This window comes from Macaca mulatta, chromosome 2 (genome assembly GCF_049350105.2).
Source record: "Macaca mulatta isolate MMU2019108-1 chromosome 2, T2T-MMU8v2.0, whole genome shotgun sequence".
Classification (NCBI taxonomy): domain Eukaryota; kingdom Metazoa; phylum Chordata; class Mammalia; order Primates; family Cercopithecidae; genus Macaca; species Macaca mulatta.
In genome coordinates, this window is record NC_133407.1 from 20,293,172 (window position 1) to 20,317,676 (window position 24,505).

The 24,505-nt window shown below is 38.7% G+C and overlaps 1 protein-coding gene across 5 annotated transcripts in view; it reads right to left on the reverse strand.

Moving 5' to 3' along the window:
• CMC1 (C-X9-C motif containing 1) overlaps positions 1-21,220 on the reverse strand; it is a 78,872-nt gene extending 57,652 nt beyond the window's left edge. Inside the window, exons 1-3 of one of the 5 annotated variants that reach the window (XM_077990622.1) lie at positions 21,103-21,220; positions 17,174-17,261; positions 9,036-9,070 (exon numbers count right to left, since the gene is read on the reverse strand). In XM_077990622.1, the coding sequence (XP_077846748.1) occupies positions 9,036-9,070; positions 17,174-17,211 (73 nt within the window). In that variant the 5' untranslated portion in view covers positions 17,212-17,261; positions 21,103-21,220. Of the gene's footprint in view, positions 1-9,035; positions 9,071-17,173; positions 17,262-20,994 lie in introns of all 5 variants that reach the window. The other 4 variants (XM_028843235.2, XM_028843237.2, XM_028843236.2 and 1 more) reach the window with 4 other exon arrangements.
• Between the last annotated feature and the right edge of the window lie 3,285 nt (positions 21,221-24,505).

Genomic DNA, 24,505 nt, shown 5'->3' on the forward strand with positions numbered 1-24,505 from the left:
ATCATATTTGCAATGATTTTTTTATATACCACAACAAAAATGTGAGGAATACAAGCAACATGTTTCTTAAAATTTCTGCAAACTATACTATGACACTTTTACTTTATAACATATTCCATGCAGTCTTGTCAAAGTTGGCATCTAAATCATCACTCCCTTATTAATATAATCCACAAAAGAGAATTTTCACTGATACTGAGATCCAAGAATAGATGAAGAGATACAAGATTAATAGACACACAAGTAGTTTTTTCTACCTAGCAGTAAGAGTAGCCTAAAAAAGAACTAGCAGAAGAAAAGGTGGAACTGCAAGTCCATATGAAAACAAAGCGTATGTGATTTCTGTGCATTTTAAACACAACTTCTACAATTGAACTAAAATGGCAAATTGAACACCTGCTCTAGAGTCCCACCTGCTCCTTAAATGCTAAGAGAGTCCTGAAAAATAAACAAGGGATAAGTGTCTTCAGTGAACCAAAAACGATGAGGAATCTCTGAAAGATAAACAGGCAGATTAGATCAGATTAAATGAGGTAATCATATTGCTATAGAGTGTCCAGGAAAAAAACGCATGCCAAAAGTGGGTGCTGCTCCATGCTCTGAAGCAGCAAATATGAAAAGCAAGAAAACGGCCGGGCGCGGTGGCTCAAGCCTGTAATCCCAGCACTTTGGGAGGCCGAGACGGGCGGATCACGAGGTCAGGAGATCGAGACCATCCTGGCTGACACGGTGAAACCCTGTCTCTACTAAAAAATACAAAAAACTAGCCGGGCGAGGTGGCGGGCGCCTGTAGTCCCAGCTACTTGGGAGGCTGAGGCAGGAGAATGGCGTGAACCCGGGAGGCGGAGCTTGCAGTGAGCTGAGATCCGGCCACTGCACTCCAGCCTGGGTGGCAGAGCGAGACTCCGTCTCAAAAAAAAAAAAAAAAAAAAAAAAAAAAAAAAAAAAAAGAAAAGCAAGAAAACTTCCCTGGGGTAAACTAAACAGTTATTAATTAAAGTGACTCAATAGGAGCCAAATGGTCACCTCCTCTGCTGCCTTCAGGTCATGGGTGAAAAAGGTATATATAGCTATTTATACCCAAAAGACCAGACAGTTTCCCATTAAAAGAATACAGGAAAGAAGATTTTAGATTATTGTGAAGTATAATAAATATACTGAGGCAAATACAAAGACCTGAGTCCTCAGACAGCAATGGACCATGTCTGAAACCCCAGAATCCTAAAAGCTTCAAAAGGGAATAAACACTGCCTACATAAAAGAAAGAGATTCAGATTTACGTCATGGCTCACTAGCAAGACATGATGCAACAAGACAATGGAGAAATAACTTCCAAGTTCTGAGAGAGAATTATGAAGAATTCTAGAGTCTTTAAACAACCAATTATAAGTGAGGTTAAGAACATTCAGATATATAGGAACTAAAATGCTTACCACCTTCAAACCCTAGAGAAAAAGAAGTAATCTCCTTGTTACAGTTGATCCTTGAGCAACATGGGTTTGAACTGTGGGGGTCCACTTAACACTCAGATACTGTCCAATCAAATGCAGACTGAAAATACAATATTTTGGAGATGCAAACCTATATGGTATACCAACTTCTCAGGCCGACTTTTCATACACATGGGTTCTGAGGGGCCCATGGTAGGACTTGAGAATGCACAGGTTTTGGTAAATACGGGGCTCCTGAAACCAATCCCCTACGTATACTGGGGAATGACTACTATGTGCAACAACCACCACTAATCAAATTTAGTGATGTGGAACAATAAACAATAAACTATTGGTCAGAGGGCCTGATCTGGGAAGACTCAAAGTTCTGGTGGTTCTGGTGTTGGTTTCAACAGCTACAAAAGCTGGGGCTGGAGGATTTACTTCCAAAATTACTTCTTTTTTCATATATGTATCTGACACCTGGCCTGGAATGGCCAAAAGAAGTGCTCAGTTAGGACTGTAAACCAGAACATCTACCAATGGCCTCTCTACCTGGAGCCATGCTACAGCATTCGTTCATGCTGCACTATACTGATTCCAAGTCATTAAGGATAGCCCACACTCAAGTGGAAGGAAATCAGATTCCATTCTTGGTAACAAAACCACATTACAGAAAAGCATGAACGATGGGAGATAATTTTGTAACCTTCTTTGTAAAATAAAATATCTCACAAGATGTAACAGAGAATATGCTCTGACAGAAAAAAAACTGAACACATGATATACAAATGTAAAATATATAAATCATATTACAAAAACATATATTTAAATGTTAAAACTGTGAAGTACTTGAACAACATTATCGACTAACTTGACCTAACTAACATTTATAGAATACCTAATAACAGCAGAACATCTACTAAAATAAACCATACTGTGGCTAGAAAACAAACCTCAATAAATCTGAAAGAATTCAAGCACTACAAATTATGTTCCCTGACACCAATGTAATTAAATTAGCAACCAATAACAGATCGCTTGATAATCTTCAAATATTTGTAAGCTAAATAACACACTTTTAAATAACCCATGGATCTAAGAAAATGTCAAAAAGGAAATAAGACAGTATTTTCGTATGAATAAAATAAAAACAATGTATCAAAATTTATGTGATCCAGCTAAAACTGTACTTGGCAGGAAATTTGTAGCACTAAAAACCTATCTAGTAAATGAAAAAAGGTCTTATATCAACTTAAGTTTCTACGTTGAGAAACCAGCAAAAGGGTAAAATAAACACAAAGCAAGCAAAAGAGGAAATGATAAATATCAAACTATAAATCAATGAAATAAAGAATACCACACAAATAAAAGAAAAAAAATGAAATTAAAGCTGGTTCTTTGAGAGGATCAGATTAACAAAATTTATAAACCACTAGCCAGAGTAAGGTTACAAATTTCAAACATCAGAAATGATAAATATTTTTAAATAATAAGGGAATATTATGAACAAATTTAGGCCAATGAACCTGACAACTAGAATGAAATGAACACATTCCTTTAAAAAAACCACAAAACAACCAAAACTCACTCAAGAAGGCACAGATACCTTGATACCAAAAGCAAGAACGGTATTTACAAAACACATACACATACCCACAAAATCCACAGACCACTATGCCTCATGAACACAGATGCAAAAATCCTCAACAAAATATTAACAAATCAAACCCAGCAATACATAAAAAGAAAGATACATAACAACAAAGTTGGATTTATTCCAGGGAGACAAGGGTGGTTCACCATTAGAAATTCAATCCATGTAATCCATCAGATATATTAACAGACTAAAAAAGGAAAACCATATAATCATATCGATTGATGCCAAAAAATTGGACAAAATTCTACACGCATTCATAAAAAACAAAATCAGTATACTTGGAACAGAAGGGAACTTCTTTAATGAAGGACATCTACAAAAAATCCTCTAGCTTACATCATACTTAATAGTAAAACTCTGAACACTTTCCCTATAAAAAAAGAGACATGGTATAAAATTACACAGAATTATATACGCACACATGAGTACATGTAAAAACTGGTGAAAACTGAAATGGTCTATAATCTAGTTAACAGTACTGTATCAACTTCAGTTTCCTGATTTTGATATTATACTACAGATATATAAGTGTCACCACTGGGGAACGCTATGAGATGGATACTTAGTCTATATAGCATTTTTCACAATTTTATGTGAATCTATAATTATTTCAAAATAAAAAGTTAAAGAAAAAAAGTCTACAAACAATCACAGGAGAAAATCCTCATGATCTAGATGTCATATAACTCTAGAACAACAAAAAAAGTGCATGTAAAAAACTGGTGAAATTTGACTAAGATTAGTACCTGAAGCAACGATACTATACCATTGCCAATTCCCAGTTTCCGTGTTCACATTTCATTATAGGAGCCTGTCCCAACCTTTTCTCATTTTTGCCCTAAAAGGAGCCTTTTTTGACATTTTTTTCCTAATGTACCCCTATGAAATGTTAATATCGCAGATAAAGCATATATGTTTACGTACTGCAGGTGTAACAGTGCTTTATATGTTGAGAGTATTTTTGTCTCCACCAATGTCAATTGTTATCCTTTGAAGGCAGTATCACACCCACTGAGAATATACATACCATGGTTATGTAAGATAGCATCATTAGGGAAAGGGAAGAAGGTAGATACATGGAAACCGCATGATTTTGCAGTTTCCTATTATTATTATATTATTACAAAATAAAGTTATAATAAAAAAGTGAAAAAATGTATAAGGAAGCACAAAGGACACAGAACAGCCAAAACAACACTAAAACAGAAGAACAAATTTAGATGCTATGGAGCAACTACCTGATTACAAGTCATACTACAAAGCCACAGAAGTCAAGACAATGTAGTGTTGGCATAATTCAGGTAACCAAAAAGAGCAATGTAACAAAAGAGAACAAAAGAATCCAGAAATACTTCCATGTATAAACAACAAAGTTATTGACAAATGAACCAAGGCTAGTTTATGAAGAAATAAAAGTATTTTCGACAAATGGTGGCAGAACCATATTAACATGAAAAAAAAAAAAAAGTTAAACCCTTTGACCACCTACTTCACAGTAACCACAAAAATTAATTGGCCATGGATCATAAGTCTAATGTAAAAACTAAAACTATTAAACAAAAAAGACCCTTCAATTCCTTGCAGTAGAGAGTTTCTTAAAAGGGCATAAGGCAGTAAAAATAAAGTATACAAATTATCAATTTGACTTCACTAATATGAAATTATTTGTTTATCAAAAGACACAATTAAGAAAATTTTGAAAAGGCATGCTATAGACCAGGAGGAAAAACTTACTTCATATATATATTTTTTTATATAAAAATAAATAAAACAAAGGACTTGAGTCCAGAATATATCAAGAACCCCTACCTATCAATAATAAAAACTCAATAAAAGATGGGCAAAAGGCTTGAACTGACACATCACAAAAGATGATATGCAAATTGTAAATATATATATATAAAGGTGCTCAAAATCATTAATTATTAAGAGACTGCAAATGAAACCCCTTGTATCATTTTGAATGCAAGAGAATGACTAAAACTAAAAACAATGACAACATCAACATTGGAGAGAATGTGGAGCGTCTGTAACTTTCATATCTTGCTGGTGGGACGATGCAATGATACATTTCTCTGGAAAACTGCTGAGTTATAAAGTTAAATATGTTCCACTATTAGGTATTCACTTATGCAAGATAAATGAAAATGTAAGTCCTGGTTCACACCTGTAATCCCAACACTTTGGGAGGCCAAGGCGGGCGGATCACAAGGTCAAGAGATAGAGACCATCCTGGCCAACATGGTGAAACCCCATCCCTACTAAAAATACAAAAATTAGCTGGGTGTGGTGGCGTACGCCTGAAGTCCCAGCCATTTGGGAGGTTGAGGCAGGAAAATCACTTGAACCCAGGAGGCGGAGGTTGCAGCAAGCCGAGGTCGCATCACTGCACTCCAGCCTGGCAACAGAGCGAGACTCAGTCTCCAAAAAAAAAAAGAAAATATAAGTCTAGAAAACAACTTGTACAAGTCTATTTACAGAAGCATTATTCAGAATAGCCAAAAATTACTTAGCAATAAAAAACAATGATACTATTGGTATACCATTACTATCAGTAGGGTAGGTGATCTATCCTAGGTGAATCTTAAAAACATCTGAGCAAAAGAAAGCAGACACAGGAGTACATACTGCCATGATTCAAGAACATGCAAAGTTAATCTATGGTGACAAAAATTACAACAGTGCTTATTTATGGGAGCTGAAAAGGTACTCTCTGAAAAATGTCTTCACTAGGGTATATACATTTATGAAAACTCATTTAAGATCTGTAAATTTCACTGTATATTTTACCTCAATTTAAAATAGATTAGCTTAAAAAATTATAGAAATCTGCACTCACAGTGGAAGATTTCAACCCATAACTATTAGAAATTAGGTTACTAAGTAGACAAAAAGATTCATAATTTTCTCTTTAAAGTTACTGTTCATCTTTCATTAGATTTCTATTGGTAAATGTATCTTTCCATAAATAACCTGTTGTAATTATTTACTGCTGGTGTTTAGGTTCAACTGATTTTTTATGTTGTCCTTATAATCAATACAACCTCTCTCAATTGTAATAATTTGACAACAGATTCTTTTCCAATTTCTATGTAGACAATCACAGAAACACTTTTGCATCCTCTTTCTTAATTCTTGCTGGCTACATCATTTAGAAAAGTGGTTAAGTAGTAACTAGCAAGACCTCTGTCTCGGATGCTCAAATTGTGTTTAAAATCTTTTCAGTTGTCACCATGCCGGTGTTTGCTTATGACTTGCCTCTCTTATGTTTGCATTGTTTTGGTGTTAAAGTTGTATTATTTAAACAATAAATTAGGGACCTTCCTCTCCCTTTATATTATCTAGAACATTGTGTATAAAACAAAGATTATTCTCAGTTCCTTGAAAGTTTGTTAAAAACCATCTGTGATGGTCAGTTTTATGGGGTCAGTTTGGCTGGGTTATAGTCCCCAGTTATTCATGCAAACATTAATTCAGGTGATGTTGTGAAGGTATTTTGCACATATATGCATATATATGTGTGTGTGTATATATATATACACGTTAAGATATATATGTTTTTTCCTCCTACTGATTATTTCCATGGTGGAATCCTAACCGATACACAACCTATCAGGGCCTGCGTTTGGGGGTATGTATGTGTGTATGTGTAAGACACACAGGCACAAAGATAATTTTAACTTTTGTTTCAATTTTGTAAGGGCTTTTTACTTACTCTAGAGTCAGCTGAAGTTTTAGCAAGATTATATTTCTCAATGACACTATTTCACTTAAATTTTCAAACAAAAAAATGATATGAAGGGGTTCACATAATTTTTTTTCTCTTTATGACACCTGTGGTTGTATTCTAATTTTCATTGCCTATGTAAAGGTAGACAAACTATTTCTGTTAAGAACCAGAGTATAAATATTTTAAGCTTTGCAGGCTACATATAATCTCTGTCATGTATGTGTGTATATATGTATTATATATATATGTGTGTGGATGTGTGTGTGTGTGTGTATATATATATATATATTTTTTTTTTTTTTTAAACAACCCTTCAAAAATGTTACTAACCGTTCCTAGCTTATAAGCCTTTCCAGATTTGGCCCATAGGCCTGAACTCTTCGCTATATCATTTATTTACACATTCTCTTTTTCCTTGGCTTTGCCAGAAGCCACTGGAAACAGGCCGGGCACAGTGGCTCACGCCTGTAATCCCAGCACTTTGGGAGGTTGAGGCAGGCGGATCACTTGAGGCCAGGAGTTCCAGACCAGCCTGGCCAATATGATGAAACCCTGTCTCTAGTGAAAAAAAACTACAAAAATCACCCGGGCGCGGTGGCACGCGTCTGCAGTCCCAGCTTCTCAGGAGGCTGAAGCAGGAGAATTGCTTGAACCCAGGAGGCGGAGGTTGCAGTGAGCCGAGATCATGCCACTGTGCTCCAGCCTAGGAGACAGAGTGAGACTCTGTCTCAAAAAAAAGAGGAAACAAAACAAAGCACTGAGAAGGAACTGGAAGCATGGATGGAGAGAAAAGGACAAATTCAGAGGGAGTTCCTACAAGCCTGATGGTGCCTAAAGGGGCTGAGGGAACAGGATGATTCAAGGAGGACTCCTAGTTTTCTGGCTTCAAGTAAAAGGATATGACCATTTATTGAGCTAAGGAATACAAAAGAAGGATCAGGTAAGACAGACATTCAGTTGTGTACATGTTGAATTTGAAGGGACTGTGACACATCTTATAGAGTGGAAAGCTGATGCTTACTTACAGAGAAAAGAATAAAACTGAGACTATCCCTACAAATTCCTTTTTGCCTTGCCTACAGAATAAATCATAACTAGGCATCAATAACTATTCAGTGTAATTACTAAACAGATTAGAAGATACTGGATTATACTGATCAATTTATAAAATCAATTTCAAACTGTTACTTTTTTTCACATATATAATTTTCATGTACACAACTTAGTCATAATGCATCCTGATGAATCTTCTCTTTGCTCTATAAATCTTCCAACTAGGTCTTAAATGACTAAGGCAATATTACTTTAAATCAATTCCTCGAATACAGACATAGATTTGTAATATCAAACCATTTTTCCAAAAATAAATTATAATAAAAATGTACCTACATTATGAATTCTAAGATATAATATTCTATCAAACACATTTTTAAAACGTGTCAAATTTTAAAACTTGATGGTTTGTCAAGACATCTGATCATTCTTCTAAAACTTCCTAGGGCAAATAAATAATTCCAGAATTGTATTAATATTGATTTCAAATTTTCCAAATTCTTGGTATTAAATCAGAAATGACAGTATTAAAAATATGAAAATTCTACTAAAGATTTTCCTACTTGATAGCATACCAGCCACTAAATATCAATGATTTATTAATTATAATTTTTGAAAAAGCTATCTTCAACATTACAAATATTATAGATATGGCAATTTTTATTCACAATATTACAAAGTGATTCTCTTAATCTCAATCTGGTGTATATATGTTATACATTTGTACAGAGGTTGAAAAACTAAAAATTAAATTTTGAAAGTTTGCTACTGTATAGTCACATAAATTTATACTGAATTAATGAATCAGGATAACACCACCAGGGAAAATTTCCAAAGCTCTAAGTTCTCAACATTCTATCATCACCTGGAAGTCAATTTTCACCTTTTTCACTGGCTGAATTTGTTAGCTCATATTTTGCTTTGGGGCTCATGTGTTCTTGCAATATGGCAGTACTAGATTATAAGGCTACTGACAACAGCACTTGCTATGAATCCACAAAGACAACAGTGAAGCAAATCAGAATATTACAGAGTCTTTAATAGGAAAGAATGTGATATATGAAGGGCAAGCTATGCCCTTTCAATAATGAAAACATTCTAATTTAACTAATTTGATACTTAGGTAATGCCACTTTTTAAAAAATTTACTAGTTACACTTACTTCTTCTTGAAGACAGTTTGGTGCTACTGTTTACTCTGTAGGAAAAACATGAAAAATGCTTGTAATAAACTTGCAACAATGTTCTCATTAGCAGTAGTTTCTATATTTGGGTCCCTCTTGTTTGTTTAGCTTTTTGGGGGGAGTATTTTTGGGGTTTTTTTGGGTTTTGTTTTTGTTTTTTGAGACACAGTACTACTCTGCCACCCAGGACAGGGCGCAATGGCGTGATCACAGCTCACTGCGGCTTCTGCCTCCCAGGTTTAAGTGATCCTCCTATCTCAGCCTCCCAAGTAGTTGGAAACACAGGCACACATCAATACATCAAGCTAATTTTTTTCTGTGTATTTTATAGAGATGGGATCTCACTATGTTTCCCAGGCTGGTCTCAAACTCCTGGACTCAAGTGATCCACCCACTTCAGCCTCCCAAATGCTGGGATTACAGGAGTGAGCTACCACCTCCTACTGGCCCCTCTTCTTTACTAGCTATGAAGAGCTTCAAAAGGCAGAGCCCCAGGAAGAAGGCATGATGTACAATATAATGAGACCAGAGTTCTCAATTGTTAGTTCTCACTAAGTGCTTCACACCAGGAATCTAGGCAGACACCAGTTTGCCTCAACAGCACAAAGATATGTATGCTCATGACCAGATATTCCTCTTGCCAGTCTGTTCATACCTTCTTGCTATAATGACAGAGTAAAATGAGGAAGGGTAAAGGAAGTGACATCTTAGAATAGGAAAATTCACCTTCTTCCCTTTAAGCCATACTTGAACTGACAAAACAAAAACAAAAAGGGAAATCAAGATTAGGAGAGATGTTTTTTCCCCCACAATGCTCCAGCCTGTCTATGTCTGTGAAACCTGGAGATGAGGGCAATGAATATAAACAGTCTTCATAACAGTTCTCGCAGGTATTTTGATTTCATTTTGCAGATAAAGAAGTAGAGGCTCACAGAGGTGAAATGAACCAAGCCTCTAATAAAGTGCCAATGCCAAGATCATGTAACCTAGGTTCTAAACCTTCAATGACACCACCATGCACATCGAGTGGTGGCCTTAGGACACTTAAGCAAACAAGGCTAAGTGAGCTTCCACCGTTATGCTGAAGCAGGGAAACAACCCTTAGACAGTAAGTTTGTGATTCAGAAGCACCACTTGAATAAGCAATATTCAAAAATTCATAGTTCTCAATTTTTTATCAGAAAGTAAAATCAAAGGGAATTCTGATTCTGCTTCCTACCATGGGGAAAAAAAAATGTTTTAAAGCAAGAGGAGCAATTTGTCAGTTGGTTGAAAAAACACATTTAAAGGGAATAAACATCAAATATTAGGTCAGCCACTAACAATCTAATTTTGTATAAACTCAAACGCTTACAAAATACGGAAAGTACATCAGTGAGGTAGATGTGCCTATTTCTGCTTAGCTTCTGGGTCAAGTACCACCCATATCCCACAATAGTATGCTTCATCTGAGCTTCTCTGTCCTATCAGCTTTCACTGTTAATTAACCACCTTGTTCACACTAGATGTGCCCATTTCCCAATAGCACCTATTTCTTGGACCTCAGATTCTGCAGATTGCTAGGTGTGAAAACTTCCTCTTCCACCCACACTGCTTTAACCAAGAAGAGGCCAGAAAGGGACAACATATTTAAAAGTATACCAAAGCAGGAAATTAACTTATGCAATAAGACATGCCAATTTTAGAACTGTGTTACAACCGCCATTGTGGCCATACTTTCTTAAATGAACAAGTTTCACATTTACTTTATTTGGTAAAACTTCAAGACTGTCTTTGCCCCTACAAGCACAATTTCCCACTGATATCCGGTAGAAAATCAGCAGTGTTATGGGACAGGAGCAGACATTTGACAGAGTAATAAATGACAGCATACCTGTGGCCTTCTTAGCAATACATTGCCTGATTTACTTGTTTTTCTCATACGAATCTAGAAGACTGTGTAATATTCTCAACACTATGAATGTTCCTCAAGCCTCTGTCCACCCTGTTACTACTGGTTCTTTTATCTTACAATATTTCATAGAATTCCTATAAAGAAAATATAATACTTTGATAATGGGATAGGAGAATTATTTTTATATTATATTTTTATATTGAATTATTTTATTTTTCACTTCTTTCGAAGACTCAGCCTTTGCTCAAATCACATCATCTTTCTTGGTATGGCTTCAGAGCTAATCTGAAGTAAACATGAAAACCAGTTCCATAATATAACTGTTTTGGGGTGGGAGCAATATGGTTTGCCCCCACCAAATCTCATGTTGAAATTTGATCTCCAGTGTGACAGTGTAAGGAGGTGGCGCCCAGTGGGATGTGTTTGGGTCATGAGGGCAGACATCTCATGAATGACTTTGTGTCCTTCTAGCAGTAATGAATTCCTGCTCTTGCTAGAGTGGACTAGTTCTTCAGAGTGGGCTGGTTCTCAGAGAAATTGACTAGTTCTCAAGAGACTGGGTTGTTGTAAAAGTCAGTATGCCTCTCACGTTTGGTCCCTCTTCACACATGCTCGCTTCGTCTTTGGTCTTCTCTGCCATGTTCTGACACAGCATAAATGCTCTCATCAGAAGCCAAGCAGATGCCATGCTTCCTGTACAGCTTGCAGAACTGTGAGCTAAATACACCCCTTTCTTTACAAATTACTCATCCTAAGGTATTCCTTTATAGCAACACAAAACAAACCAAGACAAGGGAAGAGGCAGCATTTCCCAGGATGATCATCTATCACCTTCACCAAACTGTCTCTGGTTAAACTTTGGCTTAAATTCAAATTAACTTTCAGAACAAAGATTTGCCAAAATGAGGATATTAAGATGAGTGTACTGAAGAATCTGGAAGGAAATCTTAAAGGGGTTTCAAAAATATCCTGAACAATGGTAACAATATTAGAAGTATACACACTTTCAAGGTAATATCTGCACTTAATCCTCCTGGGGCAATCCCACAAGGTTCCACCTTTAAAGATGGTGTTTATGATACTGAGTTCTCAGTGCTCCTCTCTATCTCCAACTCTCCACATTTTCAACTATCTACTGGTGGTTTCTAAGTCCCACCAGCATCTCAATTCCAACTTAAATTTTCTACAATGTAAACTCTCATTTTGCCAACCTAGTGGTTATTTTACCCTTCTTACCTGAAAAATCAGCTTACAGCTATATAGTACACAGAAGCAACACGATAGTATTTACAGAAAGAAGAAAAGGGTGGTGGATGGAACTGGTTTACAAACATCATCTCATTTAGAAGCAGGTATAAAGAAACTAAGACTCAGAAAGCTCAAAGCAATCGTGCATTACCCAGCAAGTAACAGGTAAAGCCAAACTCTAGTTCAATCTCGGTCTTTGTTTTCCATCTTCTACCTCTTATTTTTTGTTATCAAAGTTTACTTATTTAAAACTCAATTCAACATTTCTCCATCCCAAAGTTCTTCCTGACCTCAGCACTAAAATGTGATTTCTCCTTTCTCTAACCCCAAGATTTTGCCTGCACTCGTTCTGTTGCTATAACCACACCAGGACTTAAACACATCATATCACACTATATATGCAATCTTCTCCTGCTAGATCACTGGTTGGCATGAATTGAATTGTGTTTACCATTCTCCAAATTCATATGTTGAATCCCTAACCCCCAATGTGACTGTATCTGGAGATAGTGCTTCTGAGAGGTAATTAAGGTCAAATGAGGTCATAAAGGTGAGGCCTTAATTCGATAGGATTAGTGGCCTCATAAGAGGCAGAGGGCTCTCTCCTCCCTCTCTCCTCCTCCTCCTCCTCCAACCTCCTCTTCCCCCATCCCTCCCCGCTCACCACCATGTAAACACACAGGGAGAAGGCTGCCATCTGCAAGTCAGGAAAAGAGTCCTTGCCAGCAACCAAATCTGCCTGCCCCTTGGTCTTGAATTTCCTAGACTCTAGAATAGTAAAAAAATTAATGTACGTTTTTTAAGCCACCCAGTCTACGTTGTGTGGGTCATTCAGTCAGTCTACGAGATTTTATTATGGCAGCCTGAGTAGACTAAGAAAGATTTCGGTACCAGAAGCTCTCAACCTTGGCTGTACCAAAGAACCACCTGAGAGGACTGTACAAAATTCTTAATGCTTGGGCTGCACCCCAGACCAGTTAAATCAGAAATGCTGGGGTAAAAGCCAGGCATTGATATTTTTTAAGGCTCCCCAAATAATTATAATATGCAGCCAGACTGAGAACTACTGCGAGTAACAGTTAAGTTTAATGAGGTCAGAGACCACGTCTAACTCATCTTTGTAATCCCCTCTAACTCCTAGCATACGGTAAATATGCAATAAAATTGTTGTAATGCTTAACAAATGACACATATATTTAAAAGACTTTTAGTGTTTGATAGTTACGGATATACTGTAAACAAATACATATGTACCTATTATGTACCAATCACCACACCAGGAATTGTGTATACAATAACGAATCAGTCAAGCAAGGTTCCTTATTCTGCAGCATAAACATGTGACACTCTACATTCCAATTAGTCATGTTTAGGTAATTAACGTATCTTTTGATCTGTAAGAATCTCTCTGTAACAGTTCTTTAGCAGAACACAATGCAGGATGGTAAACACCACATTTTTAACAATTTTTTCCTTCAATCTTCTTACTTAAAAATGCAAAAATAGGCTGGGCGCAGTGGCTCACACCTGTAATCCCAGCACTTTGGGAGGCCAAGGCGGGTGGATCATGAGAGGAGATCAAGACCATCCTGGTTAACATAGTGAAACCCTGTCTCTACTAAAAATACAAAAAAAAAAATTAGCCAGGCATGGTGGCGGACACCTGTAGTCCCAGCTACTTGGGAGGCTGAGGCAGGAGAATGACGTGAACCCAAGAGGCGGAGCTTGCAGTGAGCCGAGATCTAGCCACAGCACTCCAGCCTGGGCGACAGAGTAAGACTCTGTCTCAAAAAAAAGAAAAAATGCAAAAAATAGAAGAGGGGATTGTGGGGGAGAATGTTAACTTGGGTATCAATAGTTTTATTTGAGTACAATTTTGTTTGGTCTACTTATATCAAGTACAAGGTAATACTTCTCATATTTTTGACATCTACAGATATCAAAAACATAGAATTTTACACATATGATTTTAACACCCCAAACAAAAAATTAAAAAAGGTACTAATCCAGGCAACAATACATAATCTTGAATTTATTTCTGTGTGGCGTCAAGAACCCCTTGAGACCTAGGACAAGTATTAATATTTAGAATCATAGAAGTTTAAGGTTTGAAACAACCTTAGCGATTACCGGATATCTCTTTCCCTACTTCATATTCAAATCTCATATTATGTCATTAAGGACAGGTTAATGACAAAGTCTGAAACAATAAGTCAGGCTTACTAACTCCCAAATTCGGTGTTGATTCCACAACAGTACACTGCCTCCCTGGGAGTAGGTGGCCAACCCTCTATAATCTAGGTGAAATTAACTGACCTATCCTTTTACCTAGTCTCTAACGAATTTAAAGAGGTGGATTTGTATGAAAAATATTACACAGGTAGAATATTCCTATTCTTCAAGTCATGTTTTTCTTTATTTCTCCAATTATTTGTTACATATAGGCACATCATATCTGTAGGTTTCCTTTTATTCATCAAAGAAAAGGACTTTATATCTAAAATACGATATTTTGGTGGCGTTTTTAATCCTAAACCTTAACAAAAAATTTTTAACTGGAGGTGGTAGCAATCAGGAAAAGCCCCCTAAGAAACTGATTTTAAATTGAGTTGTGGGAATGAACAAGAATTCGGTAGACTTGGGGGTAGGGAAGACGGGGGAAATTCTAGAGAGAACAGTACATACGATGGCCTAGAAAACAACAAAAAAAGTACAGCTTAGCCTACCTTAGGTATATCTTAAGCCAGTGTTATTCAAACTTGTTAACCACAACCTGTGACACTTTACTGGATGCAGTACACACACCTGTGTGTATGTACACATGTGTGCAAATACCCATTCCTATCTGACCTGTCACAATCTGAAATCTCACTGTCCTAAGATTCCTAATAGATTCAGATAAATTATTTTTAGGACAGAGCTGGTATCCCTCCTGCAGCAGAGAATGTTGGAGCATTCATACCTGCAACCTTATTAGGACTGCCCCTGGCCATGGTAGCCCTTTGCTGTTTTCCTTGCTGCTGTCCCTCTCCCAACTCCTGCAGTTACCAATGACTGAAAAGTGGCATGAAAGCCCAGCTCCCTTGCCTCCAAGGCACAATAAACTGTATGTACCATGTGGTACATCAGAGCTGATTAGGCTAAGACCTGAAACCACACCCTTGCTCAGATTTTTCCCCTTCCCTCTCCTATTTTCCTTACTCTGTTACAGGGTTCGTTTTTTTTTTTTTTTTTTTTTTCCTAAAGGCAATCCATTAATAAATCACCCAAATTATATTCTGTTCTAGTGACCAGCTCTTACTCTCTAATACTGTGCCCATCTAAAAGGAACCAGGGCTTCTCAGAGAAATAAGTAATTCTACGGATTGGCCAGGGTAGGTACAAGATGAAGCAGTGATATCTTGTATGAGGGAATAAAAAGAAAATGCTCAAAAAAATGGTGACAGCACATGACAAACATCCAGAAGCTAGTTTGAAGGGAACTCTGGCCAAATCTGGGGAAACTCGAGCACAAAAAATAATTATGTACATTAAAAGAGTATAAACCATTGAAAATACAGGAATTCATGAGTCCTTACCAAAAATACCAATAATAAATTCACAAATAAATGAAAATGAAACAAAGCAATCTCTTGCTTACAGTAAAATGTCAACAACCATCTAGTAAATGTGAAGGGAGTGTGCTGGAGGTAGAAAATCATTATTTTGCAACCATTATGGGAAAGACTGAATCAGGTTAAAAAAAAAAAAAGAACCCTAAATCAAAGGGAAATATTTGCTGAGAAGCAAATATTTACAAGGTCTTAACCTTCCCACAGATTAGTTATTAATTGCAAAACAGAGAAAATACACAACAAAACAGGGCAAAACCTTCAGTGGGCAATCAAAATTAACATCACCTATGAGAAACAGATACCATGTGCCTCCAGATGGGATACTCTGGAAAGACACATCACGTATGCCATATGTAGCTGAGATCAAGGTTATTCTTGATCTAAAGAAAAGTCAGATCAACACAAAGTGAAGAGAGTTCTGTTTGTCACTGCCTTACCTAAAAGCTTACAGTGTCTTCCCATTGTTCTTAGTATAAAATTCAAAATCCTTGAAATGGTTTACAGGTCACTTCATGCTTCAGAACTGAAATCCCAACCCCCACCCCACTGCCATGGCACACACTCCTCTTTGATCTCAATTTTTCTTTCTTATGGTCTTTGCTTAAGGCTGTGTTTTTCAAATTTCACAGAGCAACCATCAGAGAGTTGTTAATCTAATGAGACAAAAATAATGTATTTTCTATGGCAAATACACTTTTAATTTATAAATATACAAAATGTAGATGTTAAACAAGTCTTTTTTCTTTTGTTCTGAGCCACCAATGTAATTTATGTCTAAGAAGATACTCTAGAGATATAGAGGCAATAATAAAATCAAAATTTTTCTTATAGGCCAGGCAAAGTGGCTTATGCCTATAATCCCAGCACTTTGGGAGGCCAAGGCAGGCAGAGCACTTGAGCCCAGGAGTTCAAGACCAGCCTGAGCAACACGGCAAAACCCCATCAAAACAAAAATAAAAAACAAAATATTTTTCTAATCAACTCCACAACCTTTTACATATTAAACACACAATTCTCAAAAAAGATTCTTCAAGTTTGTTTAGATGTCTAACTTAAAAAGTAAAATTTTCTAGTAAATGTAAGTGCTAGTACTGTGCCTGTACCCCTAAAGCTAATTTACCTACATTCCCACAGGAACCACTAAAAGAACCCCCACTTGGAGTACTGAAACCCAAATGCTCCAAGAATATCCATAATGAAATCCTCCCAAGACACATATACCTTAAACACCTTCTCATAGAATGTCATGAAATCCGTGACCCCACTTTCCACCCCCTAAACCCTATCTCTGTCCCATTTCCTCCTTTTATTAGGTCCCCGGAAGAAAACAGCAATAGAAGGACACAGGGACACACACATACCTGATTAAGGAAACTTCCCTTAGGCTGCCATGCCCCATCCTGCATAAGTAGAGAAGGAATCCATGTTGACACAGGGAAGAGAACCTAACTAAAATGGGGAAAGGTCAAAGAAGGGAGAAAGGAATTACTTCTAGTTGATAGAGAAAGTGAAAAATCAGATTTATCAGGTGCAGGTTTCTATGGACCATCATCTGAGAATAAAATCATGTCTGAAAATTTGTCCAGAACGTGGCAATAAGCAAAGAGTGTTATTACTGCTACATTAACAAAAAGGAAAACAGTGTAACTAAAACTACCTGTAAGCCTGTAACCTGCATTTCATCGTTGGGTTCACAGTTTCTTGAGGAAAACAGAGACCCTACAAAGTTAATTAAAAGTTCCTGCCAAATGAAAATCAAGCTTCTATAAAGATCACAGAAAATACAAAATACACCAATAGGAAAACAGATTTTGCTAAACAAACCTCATTTGGTGTATCTATTAGTCATTTACTCAATATGGGCAAATACCATCGTGGGCTGTACAAAGCAGTAAAACATCAAAATGTGAAACTAAGCTTCAACGTACGAACCAAATAAACACGAAATTTAAAAACAAAACAAAAAACAAAACAAACAAACAAAAAAACTGGCTTCCATACACTTTATTCTGGAATTTAGACAGACAAAACAATTTAGGGGGAAAAAAGAATCTTCCTACTTGCTGACTCCACTTTTTTACTTTCCATGGCTTCCATTCCTTCCTTTGATGAAGTTTCCAATAATCACATTGTTAGATTCGACCATGACCTTCCACCCAGCTGCTGACGTAAAAAAAACTGGAATTATCCCTATTTCCCCCCTTTCTTGTTTTTGTTTGTTTGTTTGTTTGGAGATGAATTATCCCTATTTCCTTTTTTTTTTTTTTGAGACAAAGTCTCACTCTGTGGCCCAAGCTGGAGTGCAGTGGCGCAATCTCGGCTCACTGCAACCGCTGCCTTCCAGGCTCAAATTCTCATGCCTCAGCCTCCCGAGTAGCTGGGACTATAGGTGTGCACCACCACGCCTGGCTAATTTTTTTGTATTTTAGGAGAGACGACTTTTCAACATGTTGCCCAGGTGGTCTCGAACTCCTGAGCTCATGCAATCCGCCTGCCTCGGCCTCCCAAAGCGTTGGGATTATGGGCATGAGCCACGGTGCCCAGATGCTATTTCCTCCCTTTCTCTCACCATCCTTATTCAATGCAACAGCAGGTCCTGTCAATTTCTCCTCATGATGCTGTATATTTCTGTCCATCTTTCTATTACCATCTTTGGCTAAGATACAAACATATTTGGCCTGGACTACTGCTCCCATCTCTTAACCTGTCTCCCTTCTGCCACTTATTACCTGACCCCTCTACAATGCATGCTACCACTGTAGTCAGGGTAATAAACACACAAATTATGTTACTGCCCTCTTTAAAAGATTCTAAAGGCGTTTGATGACATTAGAAATAATCCAAATGTTTTATTATCACAGCCAGCCTTTGAGGCCTTGCAGCCTCTGCAATATCTAGGCATTTAGCTACCACCCACTTTCCTAGTATATTTCCTTATGGATCCCCTCCACACTCTGACCCACATTCAAGTTAAATATTTGCTACTTGATGGCCTAGCACACTTTGCCTAGCTTCCTCTCATCCCTCAGATTCCAATTCAAATGACACTTCTTCATAAAGCTCTTCACTGACTAATCTCTTCACCATCTACCACATGACATTATTTTCTTCATGTTTATCACAATCTGTAAAAATGTGTGTGTGTGTGTGTGTGCCCACGCACGTGTCTGTGTAGAAGGAGAAGGGGGTGTTAATTGTCTTTTTCTACCACTAGATAAGCTTTATTGAAGCAGGGATTTTGTTTGTCCTATATACTACTGTTCCCTAGGGCCCAGAACAATACGGGCCATATACCAGACACTCAACAAGTCTTTGTTTAATCAATACTCAAAAGGTGGCATGGTCTACAGCGCTGGACTGGAAATGAAATTACCTAGGTTCTAACCAGACTTGATTCAACCAGCAACTAGCTGTGCAGCCTTGGGTACAACACAAGATTGGAGTGGCTTATGAGTAACTGGAAGGTAAGCAAGTGAAGACAGCAAGTATGAAGATTTTTCTCCCAAATTTCCTTGTCTAAATTCAAAAATTATAGATATATGGAAATCTTTAACCTCTCTCAGTCTCAATCTCCTCATCTATATGAGATGACTTTATATGTCACTTCAAGTTCAGAAATACCATAATTAGGCTGGGTGTGGTGCCTCACACCTATTATCCCAGCACTTTGGGAGGCCGAGGCAGGCGGATCACTTGAGGTCAGGAGTTCCAGGCCAGCCTGGCCATCATGGCAAAACCCCATTTCTACTAAAAATACAAAAATTAGCCGGGCGTGGTGGCGGGTGCCTGTAATCCCAGCTACTCGGGAGGCTGTGGTGGGAGAATTGCTTGAACCCAGCAGGCGGAGGTTGCAGTGAGACGAGATCGAGCCACTGCACTCCAGCCTGGGCTACAGAGTGAGACTCCGTCCCACTAAAATAAAAAAAATAAAAAAATAAAAAAATAAATGCCATAAATTATATGGGACTAAACCTGAACCTTCCTTACTCACCCCTCACTTACACCCTACCCCTTCTACCTTCAAGAACGAAATCATAGTAGTCATCCTGAAACCAAGCATCGCACAGTGCACTTTATTATCTAAACCTTTGCTCATGGAGCTGCTCTTCTCCAGTTCCAAACACTGGAAATTCCATCCCTCAAAGCCCAGATCAACTGCTGTTTCATAATCACCTAGTCCAAAATGAACATGATCATTGTGTTCCAAAACTCCTCTATGCTTCAAATTAGAGTATTCCCTGATCTACCACTACCTGCTGGACTAGTCACTTAACTTCTCTTCGCCTCGGTTTCCTAATCTGTAAAATGGAGCTAAAGGAACCTACCATATCACATACTGTTGGATAACAGAGAACACTTAGCATGGTAATAACGTGTTCAATTAAAACATTATTTCTGTGCTACATATATTTTTCATGCTCCTTGAAGTCTCCGAAAGAGCATTTCCCATTTCTGAATCTCCCAAGTTTGACGCCATTTCACCTCTCAATGTTTTGACTTTTTGTATCCAGAAAATGAAAGAAATGGACTAGACCAATTACCATTCCCTCCTGTTGGTTATCTATTCCCTTGCAAGAATAGCCTAAAGCAAAGATACTGCAGGTCACCTTTCACAAGGACGGGAATTCGAGGGGACGTAAACTATTGCTGCAAACGGAAGTGGTTGGAAGCAAGGAGATTAAAACAACATTCAAGACTTTGAAGATCCTTCCCAAAGAAACTGACTCTTGCCATAGTGATGGATCCTTTGAAATGTGTTTTTAAGTTGGGTTACAAGGATGAACTCGGGGTCCATGAACTCCCAAACAGAAATGTAAAACTGTGCGCCAGAACAAATATAAAAATTTTTCTGGGGCCAGAGTGTCTGCACCATACATTAAATGAGTCTGTGCCCTTAAGGGGCGAAAAGAGGGTGACAATGAAGAGACGAGTCGCGTTAAGTAAGAAACCACAATGCATGAGAGTTTAGACAACAAAAGCAACCTCAGCTAACCATAACCCCCAACAAGTGAGAAGATGACCTAAGACTGGGTGAAGCAGACGCCGAGCGTGAGGAGACGCTGGTGGAAGCAATGCCACCCAAAGCTCTGCACCTTTCCCAGGTCGGTCTCCAGCCCGCACGGCCCGCGGAGTGAGACCCAGGGCAAAGCCCCTCGGCAAACCCCGTTTCCCGCCCGGGTACCTGCGGGGTCGAGCGCCATCTCGGCGGGCCGAGAAGAAGCCGGCCGTTTGGCGGCTCCGGGGCAAGCGGGGAGGGGAGTGGAGGGGAGGGGCTTGGGCTCGGACGCACGTGCGACCTCCTGGAGCTTCCCACAACAGAAACGTGGGCCCTTGGCATAGCACAGCCAGGCCCCGTTCTCTCTTCCTTCCCAGGTTCCTACTTCCGCCGCCCGTTGCGCCTGCGCTCTGCCGGCCCCGCCCCAATCCTGTAACTAGAGTGGAACTGACTTCGCAGAGGGAATGACCAGAGAAGGGGGCGTGGCTGCGCTCCTTCGGGGCGGGACCGTGCAGGACGCGCGCAGGCTCGCTTCGGGAGGCCTGAGCACCGGTTGTAGACCCGGGTCTGCGGTGACTGGAGCCGGACCTGCAGGACTTTGGGACTGCGCCTCACTCGGTAACTGGGTCAAAGTCCGAGCCCCGCCCCTCACACCCGCCTTCGGAGAACCAAATGAATCATTCAGTTCCTTTTCTTTTCTTCGTTAACGTTCATTCATTCATAAATATCTATTTCATGCCTACCAAGTTCCAGCCACGGTTCTGAATACGAGGGGAAAATAACAATAAAAATAACGTCCCTGTTCTCAAGGAGCAGTGTGGCAGAGGAGACAAATAAAAGCCACACGCTGAAAAATGTGATAAACGCCACAGGCACTAGATGTGCACAGCTTGTTCTACCGTAAAGGCGGTATGGTGTGTGCAATATCGTTATTTCTCCTTCCAATTAGGCTGTGGCTCTCCTAGGGGTTAAAATGTGGGCTCTAGAAGTACCTCATGTTGTGAAATAATATCCCCAGGGCGTACAGTCTGATTTGGGTGACGTTACAAATCCCGCCTCTATCAGTAAAAGCTGTGTTTTGTGAGAATAAAATGAAGGAAGGTAATAGCCGTCCCGCTGAAGACCCCCTACTAACGTCTTGTCAGTAGAAGAAACTTTCTAGGTGGCACTTAGGTTCATTTCCACTCACAAACCAGCCTTCAGAAGGGCTTTCTTGTCAAATTCACGTTTAACTGGCTCGAGCCACCAAAGGGTGAGGTGTGGCCTGGGACAGATGGGACAGATGTTTAGAAAAACAAGGAGCAGCTGCTTCTTCCCTGCAAGGGATTTAGGGCTTTCAAAATGATCCCCTCCCCACCTACCTGCAGTCCCTCCTCCCCTGCTGCTGCTTCCGCCTGGTCAGTTGGCAGAAAAGCTGAGGCAGTTGAGCGGGGCTGGGAAAGTGGGTCTCTGCTTAGCAGGTCTTCCGTTTAAGGGCCTATTTGGGCATAACGGCCCTTATTACAGCTGTAGGTTGAGGTGCCAAGGTGAAGAATTAACGTTTCACTCACCCAGCCGGGGAATCAGGTCCTTTTCCTTGTATGTTTTGTAAATGTGCTTAGAAATACACCAGAATGACTCTGGTGTGCCTCTTTTATTCTTCTGAAGGTGAAGGATTTGATTTAGAAAGCTAAAGCAAATCTTTTTGAGGAGATGGAGTATTAAAACACGGGTCGGACACCCATATTCAAGTATTAAACTAAATCTTTCTATATGCAAAAGGGTATTATGGTAAAGGGGGAAAGTTTGATCTGTTAGCGACTTGAGTAAGTTCTATCATTTTTCTGGACTTTGGTTTCCAATTTGAAAGACTGTTCTGAGGAATAAATGTGATATCATATAACGCCTTTGAAAGACATTAAAGGACCACTTCTACCATTTTTGCCAGAGCTATCACTGGAAACATTACTATTTAACATTTGTTTTTAAATCAACTCACTTTTTAAAAACAGTTAACTAGGCGCTATTTACTTTAGCCTTATCCTAAGCAACAGTATCTGTAATATCATGGGTTTTGTGTACCCCATAGAGTGAACTGTTAGACGTATCACACCAGGAGAAGCACTAGCAAAAATAGCAGCCCAATGCCTGATACATATAGTATATCTCTCTCTATTCCCATGTTAAACTAGATAATTTGGGGGGAAACTGAGTCTTTACAATCTATAACTAGGGAAGATAAGTCTTTTTTTAAGTTAAGCAAATGTAATTGGCAATTAAAAACAGAAGAAATTTCCTGAGGCATTGCATTATTAATAGGCAATTCTTTGGGTCGTAACTGCAACAGGAGCTCAAGGAAAGAGGAGAGGATATCATCCTGGAAATTAGGAACAGTGTCTTACCCAATTGTGATCCCTAGAGCTCAGACAACATCTGGTAACTGGTGACCCCACAAAAGCCTTTCGCAAAGGATTGAATGCCGCAATGGTTAGGAAAGACTTCAAAGGTAAGTTAGAAGTTATGCTTCGCCTTGAAAGATGGGTAGAATGAGTAGACAGAAAAAAGGGCATCTCATGCTGGGAGAAAAATGAGAGCAAAAGCGTCTGGGATTTGAACTGTTCTTGAAGGAGCATGGTGGAGCATGGCAGAGTGCAGGCTAAGGAATGGAACCAAATGAACAAAAGCACAGGGGTGGGAAGCACCCGGCTGTGTGGCAGGAAGCACCGGGCTGTGTGGCAGGCATGTGCTGGGCAATGCTTGAAACTACTTCAATGCATTTGAGGATTTGGGAAGCTAGGGCAGTTATGCATTGGCTAGAAAAGGCCAGATTCCCACAGTCTTAAAGACAGAGGTGTTTGAATGTGTTTGAATAAGCAACCAGAATCTGTTGAAGGTTAATATATAGGAAAAGAGCATTGTGGTCAACATTTTCTAAAGGTGTTTTATAAAAGTTTTGTGCAGGATGAATTTAGGTAGCGAGGAAAGAGCTAAAAATCAAGCAGAAAAGTAAGGGGACTATTGTACTGGTTTAGGCAAGATCTGAAAAGAGCTGGAACTGGGATATATAAAAATGTAAAAGGATGGATGTGAGGGTAATTGCAAAGGAAGAATCTACCCTTTGAAATTGGATTTAGGAGACTAGGATAAAGAGTCAAGATATCTGGATAATTCCTTTTTTTGGCAAATATGTACAGACAAATGAGAAAATCATGGCAATGTGCCTATTCATGCCTAAAATGATCTGCCCTTGATCCTCATTATTGGGGGCTAAGAGTGGCGATAATGAAACAGAAAGATCAGTTCAGAGAAATTTGCAGTAATGCAGGGTAATAACAGCAGTTGAACCACAGTGAATTTCTCTTTGCATGTGAAGGCAAAGGAATGTGCAAGTAGAAACAAATATCTTAATTATTTTTGAGTCAATTCCGACTGGATCTAACATTCGTTTATGCTATATGTTGATATGCAGTTAGTTATTTTTTGAAATTGAGATTGTCAGTCAGCACCTGCTTGCTTCTGCCTCTTCTTAGCATCAGAATTAAAGGCTTTTCATCTGTAGCTTGGCTCTGCTACAGATAAGAATCAAACTTGAAGTCAATGAGATTTCAAACTTGAGTCAATAAGAATCAAACTTGAGTCAATAAGAATCAAACTTGAAAGAATATTAGACGCCCCATCTCTACCAGAGGATAGGATTGAGAAGTACTTCTTGGCCAGA